The 11,703-nt window shown below is 41.8% G+C and overlaps 2 protein-coding genes across 3 annotated transcripts in view; one reads left to right on the plus strand and one right to left on the minus strand.

The window, feature by feature from the left end:
• The first annotated feature begins 81 nt into the window (after nt 1-81).
• LOC104910121 (tubulin beta-2 chain) lies at nt 82-4,441 on the plus strand. Its single transcript, XM_010708411.2, has 4 exons — nt 82-212; nt 591-699; nt 961-1,071; nt 1,281-4,441. The coding sequence occupies exons 1-4, from the start codon at nt 156-158 to the stop codon at nt 2,339-2,341; spliced, it is 1,338 nt and encodes a 445-aa protein (XP_010706713.1). The 5' UTR covers nt 82-155; the 3' UTR covers nt 2,342-4,441.
• Nucleotides 2,643-11,703, minus strand: part of BPHL (biphenyl hydrolase like) — a 14,893-nt gene continuing 5,832 nt past the window's right edge. The window contains exons 4-7 of one of the 2 annotated variants that reach the window (XM_019613765.2): nt 9,307-9,460; nt 7,011-7,139; nt 5,311-5,434; nt 2,643-2,911 (exon numbers count right to left, since the gene is read on the minus strand). In XM_019613765.2, the coding sequence (XP_019469310.1) occupies nt 2,824-2,911; nt 5,311-5,434; nt 7,011-7,139; nt 9,307-9,460 (495 nt within the window). In that variant the 3' untranslated portion in view covers nt 2,643-2,823. Of the gene's footprint in view, nt 2,912-5,310; nt 5,435-7,007; nt 7,140-9,306; nt 9,461-11,703 lie in introns of both variants that reach the window. The other variant, XM_010708410.3, reaches the window with a different exon arrangement.

The following is an 11,703-nucleotide window of genomic DNA, read 5'->3' on the forward strand; positions in this document are numbered from 1 at the left end:
CGCTCCCATTGGCTGCGCGCCGCTGCCGCGTGACGTCACCGAGGGGCGGTGCTCAGCGCTCCGATTTAAGGCGCGGAGCGGGGCGCGGCCGCTGCAGCACGGAGAGCGGGAGGTGACGGAGCGGGAGCAGCGCGGCACCGGCGGACACCGGCATCATGCGTGAGATCGTACACATCCAGGCCGGGCAGTGTGGTAACCAGATCGGCGCCAAGGTACGGGCTGCCGTCCCACCTTGTGCACGGCGATTTGCCACGTGTTTGCGCGTGCCGGTCTCTGTGCGCCCTAAAGCGGGGCTCCCCTACAGGGTCCCCACGTCCTCAGGCACGAGCGGTTCCGCTCGGCTTCTCCTTGCCGGCAACTCCCGGTCGGGTTGCGGTGGTTCCGTGGTGCGGGCGTGGCGCGGCTCCGAGGTGGGAGTACGGGGAAGCAGTTCTGCTCGCCGCCGTCTCCGTGGGCTGCGGGTCCCGGGAGTCGGTGCCACACCCCAGCACCGTGGAGCGGCTGCGGCTCTCCACGCGCTGCGTGGCGGGGCGGTGGTCGAGGGGGGCGGGGCCGCGGTGACGCCCCTGTCTCTCTGGTGGTCTCTGCAGTTCTGGGAGGTCATCAGTGATGAGCACGGCATCGATCCCACCGGCAGCTACCATGGGGACAGCGACCTCCAGTTGGAGAGGATCAACGTGTACTACAATGAAGCCACAGGTAACTGTTCTGTGGAGTAGCTTTCCTCCTCCATCTCTCCTGGGAGAGAGCATGGGGAGCTTACATGTGTGTTCTGTCATGAGAGCTGTGCGCAGCATGTCGTTTCCTGGCACAGCCCTATAGCTGACTTATGTCTTAGCCCCTGATTTGCTCTTAAGAATGCCCTCATGCCGTGGGTGATGACTGACAGGGAGCTGGTGGTGAGCACAGCGGTGCTGCTGTGGCTGCAGGGCCATAAGGCTGCGTTGGTTCCTCCCGCAGGTAACAAGTACGTCCCCCGTGCCATCCTGGTTGACCTGGAGCCCGGCACAATGGACTCGGTGCGCTCCGGCCCCTTTGGACAGATCTTCCGACCCGACAACTTTGTCTTTGGTGAGTGAGCGTGCCGTGCAGGCGTCCCCCAGCGTGAGCGAGGTGCGTGCAGGAGGCTCAGAGCAGGCGTGTGAGCGAGCCGGGGGCTGGATCCCAGCAGCGCTCTGGGGATGGGAACAGAAGGGATGTGAGCCATGGGGCGGGCGGAGGTGGGTCTGCGTTCCTTCCGGGGGCACTGACGTGGCTCGCTGCTGCCGGTCTGCCCGTAGGTCAGAGCGGGGCCGGCAACAACTGGGCCAAGGGGCACTACACCGAAGGTGCTGAGCTGGTGGACTCCGTGCTGGACGTGGTGAGGAAGGAGTCGGAAAGCTGCGACTGCCTGCAGGGCTTCCAGTTGACCCACTCGCTGGGCGGCGGCACCGGCTCGGGGATGGGCACCCTGCTCATCAGCAAGATCCGCGAGGAGTACCCCGACCGCATCATGAACACGTTCAGCGTCATGCCCTCTCCCAAGGTGTCGGACACGGTGGTGGAGCCCTACAATGCCACCCTTTCTGTGCACCAGCTGGTGGAGAACACGGATGAGACCTACTGCATCGACAACGAGGCCCTGTACGACATCTGCTTCCGCACCCTGAAGCTCACCACTCCCACGTACGGGGACCTCAACCACCTGGTGTCGGCCACCATGAGCGGCGTGACCACCTGCCTTCGCTTCCCCGGCCAGCTGAACGCCGACCTGCGCAAGCTGGCGGTCAACATGGTGCCTTTCCCGCGGCTGCACTTCTTCATGCCGGGCTTTGCCCCGCTGACGAGCCGCGGCAGCCAGCAGTACCGAGCCCTGACGGTGCCCGAGCTGACGCAGCAGATGTTTGACTCCAAGAACATGATGGCCGCCTGCGACCCCCGCCACGGCCGCTACCTGACGGTGGCTGCCATCTTCCGAGGCCGCATGTCCATGAAGGAGGTGGACGAGCAGATGCTCAACGTGCAGAACAAGAACAGCAGCTACTTTGTGGAGTGGATCCCCAACAACGTGAAGACGGCCGTCTGCGACATCCCCCCGCGTGGGCTCAAGATGTCCGCCACCTTCATAGGGAACAGCACGGCCATCCAGGAGCTCTTCAAGAGGATCTCGGAGCAGTTCACGGCCATGTTCCGGCGCAAGGCCTTCTTGCACTGGTACACGGGCGAGGGCATGGATGAGATGGAGTTCACGGAGGCAGAGAGCAACATGAATGACCTGGTCTCGGAGTACCAGCAGTACCAGGATGCCACTGCTGATGAGCAGGGTGAATTTGAAGAGGAAGGAGAGGAGGATGAGGCTTAAGTTCCCTCTTATCAGAAGAACGTCTAAAGCTGGCATGTGTATGGAATGACTTTTGATAGTAGTGGTAAAGCATGTTCTTTAGATGCTGTGTACCCAATTATCCTCTTTGCACTTGTAACTTTGACAGATTTTATCAATGTAACAGTTCCGAATCCCAAGTTATTACAATGGTTTTTTGTCCTTTATAATGTTAAGAGCACATAAAGGCATGCATTCTAGATCATGTTTTCTGTCTTTCTTAACTCCCCCATCAGCTATTTCTTGCCCCACTGGCTGATTAAGTTTCAAGGCCTGTTAGATGTCTTGAAGTACAGTGGTATATTCTGATCCACATAGGCTTACATATTGTTAATATGGATCCCTGTCATGCAAATATTTTTTTTCTTTTCTTTACAGGACTCATACCTAATGTGAATGAAAAATGAAATCGCTAAATTTCCTAAACAGTGCAAGGACAAATGCTTTTAACTTTACAGTTTAGGTCATCGTAAGAATTCTTCTACTTCTCTGTTGAACTCTTCTGCAAAACGCAGATGTAGATTATGCTTTCCTTCTGGCATCAGATGCAACCTAAAAAGAGGGAGGGGGAAGAAAAAAACAAAAAACAAACAAAAAAAAACAGTATTCTGAATATGCACTATATTCTGGGAGCACAGGTAAACAGTTTATCCTTTTCCTTTGCTCTTGGTTTCCCAAGTGAAAATATTGATGTAACACTGCACTGTTTCTGTGTATGTGGATCAGAATGTCAACTACAGAAACAGTTGAAACAACAAACATAGTTCCTCCACTTTGCGAAGGATAAACTATGCTTTAAACAAATTTGTGTCTCAGACCTAGTTTAAGAACCTCTTCAGTGGTCTGCAAAGATGACACTGAAATTTAGGTGAGTAGGATACATCTAAAGGTATGTCAAGCACCTGAGCTGCTTTGCCTCTGTCAGAGAACAGTGCCAGTGCTGAACAGTCTGGATGGTGAAACTAAATCTGTAGCCACAGCTAACTTAATTGGTATTTGCATTGACTCATTTTTCTGAATAAAAACAAATTCAGAACTAATATAATCTACTTTTTTAAAGTAATAAGTGAAGTCTATACTTCTGTAGTTAAATTGTGACTTAAGCTAGAAGAAGGTTTAGTAAAGTCTCTGAATAGTCTAAATCTTTAGGCTGTTAACTGATAGGCGAGCCAAGACTAAACTAATTGCTGCTGTTTTCTCTCTGGGAAAAACTTCATGTATGTACTTCTAGCACGTATATCATGTTGTGAAACTCCTTGTTTAACAGCTTTTATCAGCTTCAACAGCTAAAGACCACATTGTCTGATACTTTGCTATGTTGTCTTCATGCCATTTAAATCCTTCTACAGCAAAGGCAATAATTCTTTTGGTGGTGATCAAGTGATGCTTAGTTTTAGGAAGAAAAGAGCACCAGTGTGAACTTACGTAGTTCTTCTAGTATTTCTGTCTGAATTTCATTAAGACTGTTTCTTCAAAGACAAAGCAATATACAGATATGCAAACGTAACAGCAGCCATGAATACCATCCACAATGATATACCTAGTATTACCTAATTCTAGCCATACAAATACAGAATGATGGCATGCTTATGACAGAAACAATGTATCTGCACTACAAACAACAAATCCTTTTCTAATTCACTATTCAGAGAGAAATCAAGGCAAGAAAAGGTGATATTCAAATTATTACTGAAAATATGCTAATCTTAGAACTTTTCACCTTTCATGAAATATCTTCAGTGCAACGAGAAAAAGGAGGTCATGTGCCTGTCTTTTCTCTGTATTTCTGATATTTAATCATTGGTTTTATTTTTTATTGGATAAATGCATATATGGGAGAGCACTTCAGCACAAAGACATGTAAAGAACAGCTTTATGTTTTACTGTTTGGCAACTGGTAACACTTTCTACCCTTGTGGTCCTTCTGAAGAAACTATCTGATCTTTGTCTAGTTTTTGTTATGGCATGCCTTAGAGCATTTTTCAGGGAAATCTAACACGACTATAGGTATTCCAAGCAGGACATCTGTGGGAGTAACTGACTGTCAAGCACTTAAAATAAAAGTCTGTATGTGGTTATTAAGAAGGTCTCCTTATCTTTCCTGTTGCATAATGTCTTTTATGAATGGTGGAGCTGACTTTAAGGTAAACACATCACTCAATTTCTCGCAGAGATGACATCAGTGAAACAGATTCTTACACTTTGCATTCATAAAAATGTTTCAGTTCTAATTCTTCTCTTGAGTGTTAGTCAGCATGATCTGTTGCTGAGTAGTAATAGAAACCTTGAATTTATATGCAAATCTATGAAGAAAAGAAAGATAGTAGAATCCCTCCTTTTTATGGGTAGCATTTTTGGGTTTTCAGAATGAATGTCTTGACTTTTCTTGTTTATGGAGTAATATCTGAACATAACTGTATGATTTTTTTTTTTTCCCCACGTCACTTTTCTGAAACAACAAATTCAAGGAACTTCTGAAAAATAAAATCTTAGAGATTGTTGCTCACGTTAACAGGGAAGATCAGAGATCAGTATCCTCTGCTTCTCTCTATTAGCTAGTCCTCTTGCTCTATTTGTAGCATCTAAATTCATTGCTCCACTGAATGGAACAGAAATTAGGTATCTCACAATATAAGGAATGCAATGACTATAATAAGATATATATATATATATATATATATATATATACATGGTGAGAAGTGGAAAGATCAAGAGGACTTTCTTTACTTTCTTTTTGGAGAACATTAGGAAGGTACTTATTGAATTACTGATTCTTATTTTTTACATAAAGGCCCAAATACACTGTTTGCATAACTTGACAGGGAAGTTGAGAATACTTTCATCTACGTCAGGACCGATTTGTCCAAATGTCTTTTTTTTTTTAACATTGTGGATTTTAATTTCTGCTTTTCCTTAACAATCAGTCAGAAACACTCCATTGTGTAACTTACCGTGAGCCTTTGATGTGCTCATGAATGTATTCTGCATGAAAGCGTGGAACCAAAGGGTCTTTCTCACCATGAATTATTAATGTAGGACATTTAATATGAGGCAGCAACTGTTGACAGATACTACCTAGGGAGAAAATAAATGAAGGTTACACTTCATTAAAAAAAAAAAAATAAAAATGAAAGACCAAAGCTGTTTCTACTTTGGTCTCAACCTCTACTTGGGTTCTAGCTATTGTTTCTCCTTGTGGATAGCAAGCAATTATTTCACAGAAGTGTATTAACAAGACTAATATTTATTTCTTTTAAGTAGCGTACAAAAATTTGCTCCATTAGTGGTCATTAACAGAAACAGACACAGCAAATGAAGCTACTGTCCCCAGCCCTGCTTTTTTCTCTTCAGCCTTAGTTTTTGTTGTTTTTGCATTCAATGCTACATTTTGTTACATAGGTGTGTAAGACCCCCAAATCTCTTTCAGTGGGGCTTCTCCCCAGCAGCTCATCTCCCAGTTTGCACACATAGCCAGGACTGCCCCTTCCCAGGTGCAGAATCCAACACCCACTCTTGTTAAACTTCACGTGGTCGGTGATTGTCCTGCTTTCTAATCAAGAAATCTCTACAAGGTATCTCCATCCTTGATGGAGTCAACAACTTCTCCCAATTTAGTATCATCAACAGACATGCTCAAAACAATTTCTAGTCCTGCATCCAAGTCATTTATGAAAGCATTAAAGACAACTGGCCCTAAAATGGAGCCGAGTACTACAGACCTCTACATTTTTCTGCAGCTAAGCAGGCTTCATGTAAGCTTGACAGGAAATACAGGGGACAGGAGATAAATTTCAACATATTTACCACTAAATTTCACGGCACACGAACCTATGTTTCAATAAAGACTTTATTTTTATATGTAAAGAGTATATACTAGTTGGGCCACTTAAAGACAGTAAGTCAGTAGTTAGTATTTAATTTGGAAAAAAAAACCCACAAAAAACAAAAGCCCTAGAAATTCACTTTCTGAAGTCATCTATATTGAAATAAAGAGAGGCTTCAAAGTTTAACTGGACTGGGCTTTTGACTTACTCTTTGTTGCAAAAGTCTATGTAGAGTAGTTGGACAAATCTTCAGAGATGAATATTCAGTAATGATTATATTGCCTGGTTTAACTATTTTGGATTTTAAATAGCCAAGCTGCGTCAATAGTATTTTTTTTTAATGTTTTGTTCAGTTAGAACTGTCAAAATGTGAACTTCCTTCTTTTTGTACTCATTATATGTTACTAGTTTTTAAAAAGTGTTTCAGCTCCCATTTTCAGAAACTTAGATGAACACACCTGACGTTCTGGAGAGCTTACAAATGTCACCAAGAGGTAGTCCTTCAACACTGAGAAAGTAGAGGAGAAAAAAGCTTAGCAGAATCCCTCCTGTTCAGTCTGCATGACAGAAACTATTTATTAACGTAGTTTTATGGCAGAACAAGCAAAGAGACTCATCAGCTAATGATTTCCATAAATCTTTTATCCTCCTGTACCTTGCTGGTTCTGTGAACTGTCTATGAAGTAACTGCTTTATTCATAAGTGTGAGTCAGACCCAGCTTTTAATGCCATATGAAGAGGCCTTCCTTTCCTGACTACTAGGATTCTTAGCCAGAACTGTCTGCTACTGTAACTGCTTCAGATTAACACCGTGGAAGCCTTACCACCTGATTTCTCAGCAAAGCGGGCTATTCCATCTACCCAAGCCTCACAGGTTTCTGCAAAGTATTTATGTCCATACAGCTCTTCAAGTGGTTTCTTAACCTTTTCACTCCATTTTGAAACATCTCGGATACCTACATAAGATAACATTGAAATATGTTAGGATCTTACCTGCAATAAGACAAAACTCAATACCGACAACGTTTGAATAATTTTTCAAAGCTGAATGCAGACATTTATTTCAAACTTGAAACTGCACTGAATGGTTTTCAACAATTCTTAGTGGGGAAAAGGTTTTTTTTTAAAAAAAAGTTGTTTTATTATCCCTGTTGGAGTGTGAGTTGCAAAACTGGCTTATGACATTCATTAGGAACAAAACTATACACATAGGGACAGTTCTATGACTTCTGATTTTTCTTTTTTGAGGGTATGAAGGAGTTCAAGGAGGTACTTTGTGTATAAAAAGAGAACTATTTTTGTAACAGTGTGGCAGAGCTGGCAGCACTTTTTTATATCCTTCAGCTTTTCACTTTGGCTTATGGGAGGAAGTTCTTCCATGATTCTTACCACTGTTCAGAAGAATGAAGCTCTTATTAAGGCATTCCAGCAGGCTGACATCATTATACATCTACCATGGTCTTAGAGAAAAACAAGCAACTTTACTTACTAGAGCCCAGTGACTCATGACATCCTGGCTATAGTTGCAGAAGTAATCTGACATCAAGTTCACCTATTTTTCCCCTAAAATTTTCAATACAGGTCACAGATCGGACACCCATCAAGGTCACTTTCATTCAACCGTATTTCAGTTGTAATTCTTTAAATCAAGAAAGCTCAAAATAATGTTGACAAAGGAGAGAATGTGAAAGAGACCTATTCAATGAAAAGTACCAAATCATCAAACAGTAATATACACGTTAGCAAAGCTATTAATTGGCTTCAAACAGGAATTAAGGGGAAAAAGGAGTTTGGCAGTAATTAACAAATCTGTGAAGCCAAACAAGCAAAGCAGTACTGATTGATTGAAAGTGTTGTTTTATAACAGCATCTGATTGGTAACCACTGGGAAATAAGTTTGATCATCCTAGGCTGTCTGTTACTGACTTTATTGACCAACTGTTTCCATTACAAACTGCTGTTTTATCCGTGCTGCTGACCTTATTTTATGAAGATGGGAGAAAAAGAAAGCTAAATATTGAATGGACACAGTACCAAAAGAAAACCTTTCTCTCTTACCAAACCCTCAACCATAGATGAAATGCACTAATACTCGAGCAGCTTTATCACCCAGACAGAGATGCTGAAAGCACCAATCCACAAAAAGGCTAAAAGTCAGCATTGGAGAAGATACTACCTGCAGTCCTTTCAAAGTAAGACTTTTTTTTTCCCAAATGGCTGATTCTGACTGATGTACATTTTGTAATTGTTATGTAATAGAATCTCTGTTCATATAATAGCATGTATACAAAGCTAAGAAAGAAACAGAATAAACTACTGCTACTCCTACTGATAATAAAAATGACTTAGTACAGGTGATTTAAGTACACATGTGTAACACATACACTAGTTACTTGGCTGAAAAAACAGCCAGGTTCCACAGCTGGTATAAATCAAACTCCAATCATTTAAATAAAACTATCCTCAGTTACACTTGTTGAGAGACTTTACAGTTATCAGAAATCTGGTGTTTGTTTATTTTGGAAAGATTTTGTAACCACAGTAATTAACTTAAAAGAAATGCAAATTAGAAAGGTATTCTGGGATTTTATGTGAATAATTCATTTGCTTTCTGACCTCCAAACAGCAAGTTATGAGCTTGTTTTCTTACTACATATTATATGTGCCCTAGAGGCAAAAGTTATTACGTGTTAACATAACAATTTTCTGTGGACCATGTCTAAAAGTTGTGCAAGATGTGAGAAAGTAAATTCAGCCAGGGGTTAGTAAGATTATTTAGAATTTAAATTTAGGAACTTAGTATAGCAACAAAAATCTTACCTTCTGAAATATACTGATAAGCTACTAGAAATTATACTTCTTAGCGGCTATTGATGAGGATTTCTTTTTAATCCTGCTATGTTACCCTAAGTAATAGTCAGGAGATTTTTCCCTATGATTTCAGTCTAACCCTATGCGTGACAACTTGGTGAATTTTGTACCCTGTTGCTTTAAATTAAATTTAAGGGAGACAGACCTTAGCTCTGTCTCTCCTTAGCTGTAATGTGACTAAGATCCTTGGATGAAGATGAAACAAATTATTCTAGAATATGATATTTCTGTAGCCCTTCAGTTTATACATACCATTATAAATTCTCACATCCTCTTGAGTAACGCTAGCGTTTGCTCCCCAGACAACCATCTTGTGGATAAGGGCTGGATACTTTGCGGCTGCAATGAGTGCTGTAATGCCACCATCACTCCATCCCAGCAAAGAGAACTTCTTAAATTTCAGTGCCTTTGTTGGTACGAGAAAGTTATATAAAACTGATAGTTTTAGTAAGCAGACATAAAGTGTTTATCAAAATCCAGCAGTACAGATCTAGACACAACACTGCATAGTTGAATTAGATAGGGTAGCTCCCAGCTAGATTTTCCTGCTAAAGGGAAGGTCATATACTTAAAAAACAAACAAACAAACAAACAAACAAAAACCTCTACTCACACTTCTAATTTTTCATGACTATTTAACGAAACAATCAGTGATTATATTAGATTCTAACTGCATTTAAGAAGCTGTCTTGAAATTAAGAAATGTTTATTTAGAATATAGCGAAGACCTACAGAAGTATTAGAGATTCACTACGTCCTATGACAGTGAAGTCTTAGAGACCAATGGTACACAGAATGTGTGGATTCTCTTCATATAAAGTTGACAAAGGCTACTGCAGTGTGGGATGGTATGTAACCCAAGATGAACTTAAGAAAAGTTTAAGACTTGGAAAATGAAATCCAGTGAATTAATTTATTGATGCTAGCTGACCTATTTAAAAAAATCTATAATGATTAAAAAATGCTTAAAGAGTGTTTGCTATAGGATTGTATCAAATTTAGGTGCCTAGTCCACATTTTCTGAAGCATACATGACATTTTAAATATTAGTACCTCACGAATTCCAATTCAAAACATTAATATTGCAATATCTTTTTCTCAAAAAGGAAGGCTCAGAACAAAAAATACGTCAACGGGGACATTAATTAATTCTGGCTTGTGCATTGCTTTCCACTTAGAATCTGAAACTAGTTTTCTCATATTCCAAGGCCTGTGGTAGAGGGTAAGAGCAGTGACTGGAGAGAGGATTTTGTGAGTATGATGTTCAGTGAGCAAAAGGTGAGGAAGAAAGATGCTAGGAAGCAAAGGAATAGACCTCATTGCAGCCTTCCAGCATTTAAAAGGGGATTATTAACAGGAGGGGAATCAACTTTTTACAAAGGTAGATAGTGATAGGACAAGGAAGAATGGTTTTAAGCTCAAAGAGAGAACTGGATGATTGGATGTCAGGGGGAAGTTCTTTACTTGAGAGTGGTGAGGTGCTGGAACAGGCTGCCCAGAGAGGTTGTGGATGCTCCATCACTGGAGGTGTTCAAGGCCAGGTTGGATGGGGCCTTGGGCAGCCTGGTGTAGTACCAGATCTGGAGGTTGGTGGCTTTGCATGCAGCAGGGGGGGTTGGAACCTCATGATCCTTGGGGTCCCCTCCAACCCAACCCATTCTATGAAAGAAATCTGAAGTTTGTACTGGAACAATATTCAATAGCAGTTTTGTATATAGGAGCCTGAGTTTGTGAACTCTTTAGCAAAAAGGCATAATTGAAAGTTTTGAAGGTTTTTTCTTTGTGTGTGTGTATTCTTTTTTTCTTTTTAAAAATTTTTTAGATGGCTTTAAAGAAGATATTGTACTTTTGAAGGGAAAAAAAAGAAGTTAGTTAAATGCGTTGTTTTGGCACTCAGTGTGCTGCTGTTGGAATACCAGTCCTGCTTTCTTTGGAGAGAAGAAAGCAGAAACAGGAAATGAGAGAAACAAAAGAACTACAGAGAAAGGAAAAAGTAGTTTTAATCTGGAAGCTTGCTCCTGCTTGTAAACATGATGCTCAAGTGAGGCACAGCCTTATCAGTCAAACTGATACCTGTTTTTTTTCTGTTGCTATTGGACTTATCTGGTTTTGGCAGCTTCCTTGATACCAGGCTCACTGTAGTCTTGCTCAATCCCAGATTTCATCTGTCTAAGCCCTAATTAGCAAACAGAAAAGAAATAAGATAGGGGATAGAGGACATGTAAGGTAAGATCTGACAACAAGAAAAAGGAGCCTTGAATTTTAGCAGCTAGTTACGTGTATGCTCTGGTATCAGAAAAAATTAGTTACAAATGACCAATTTTCAGTATTGTTCTGCCAGTGTTACTGGTGTCTTGGCAAGTTTTAGGAGCTGGCAGCAGTACTCATAAAGCTTAAGTTTTTGTTGTTGCTGCTGTTCTCCTAGTGCCAGTAGCAAATTATGCATCTCAAAGTTGCCTGATGGGTGGAATAGATGATTAAAATTTTTGTTCTCCATCCTAAGCAATTTGCCAGTGCTTTAACTGAGATCCATTTGCCGCCAGTTATGTACTTCTCTCACTAACTAGCCGTTATTTGGTTGCATTTTTGGGGGTTTTCTCAGGATGCCTTCTCAGCGGGAAGAATTTATTTTATCCTCAGTGGCCCTCA

This window comes from Meleagris gallopavo, chromosome 3 (assembly GCF_000146605.3).
Source record: "Meleagris gallopavo isolate NT-WF06-2002-E0010 breed Aviagen turkey brand Nicholas breeding stock chromosome 3, Turkey_5.1, whole genome shotgun sequence".
In the NCBI taxonomy this organism is placed as follows: domain Eukaryota; kingdom Metazoa; phylum Chordata; class Aves; order Galliformes; family Phasianidae; genus Meleagris; species Meleagris gallopavo.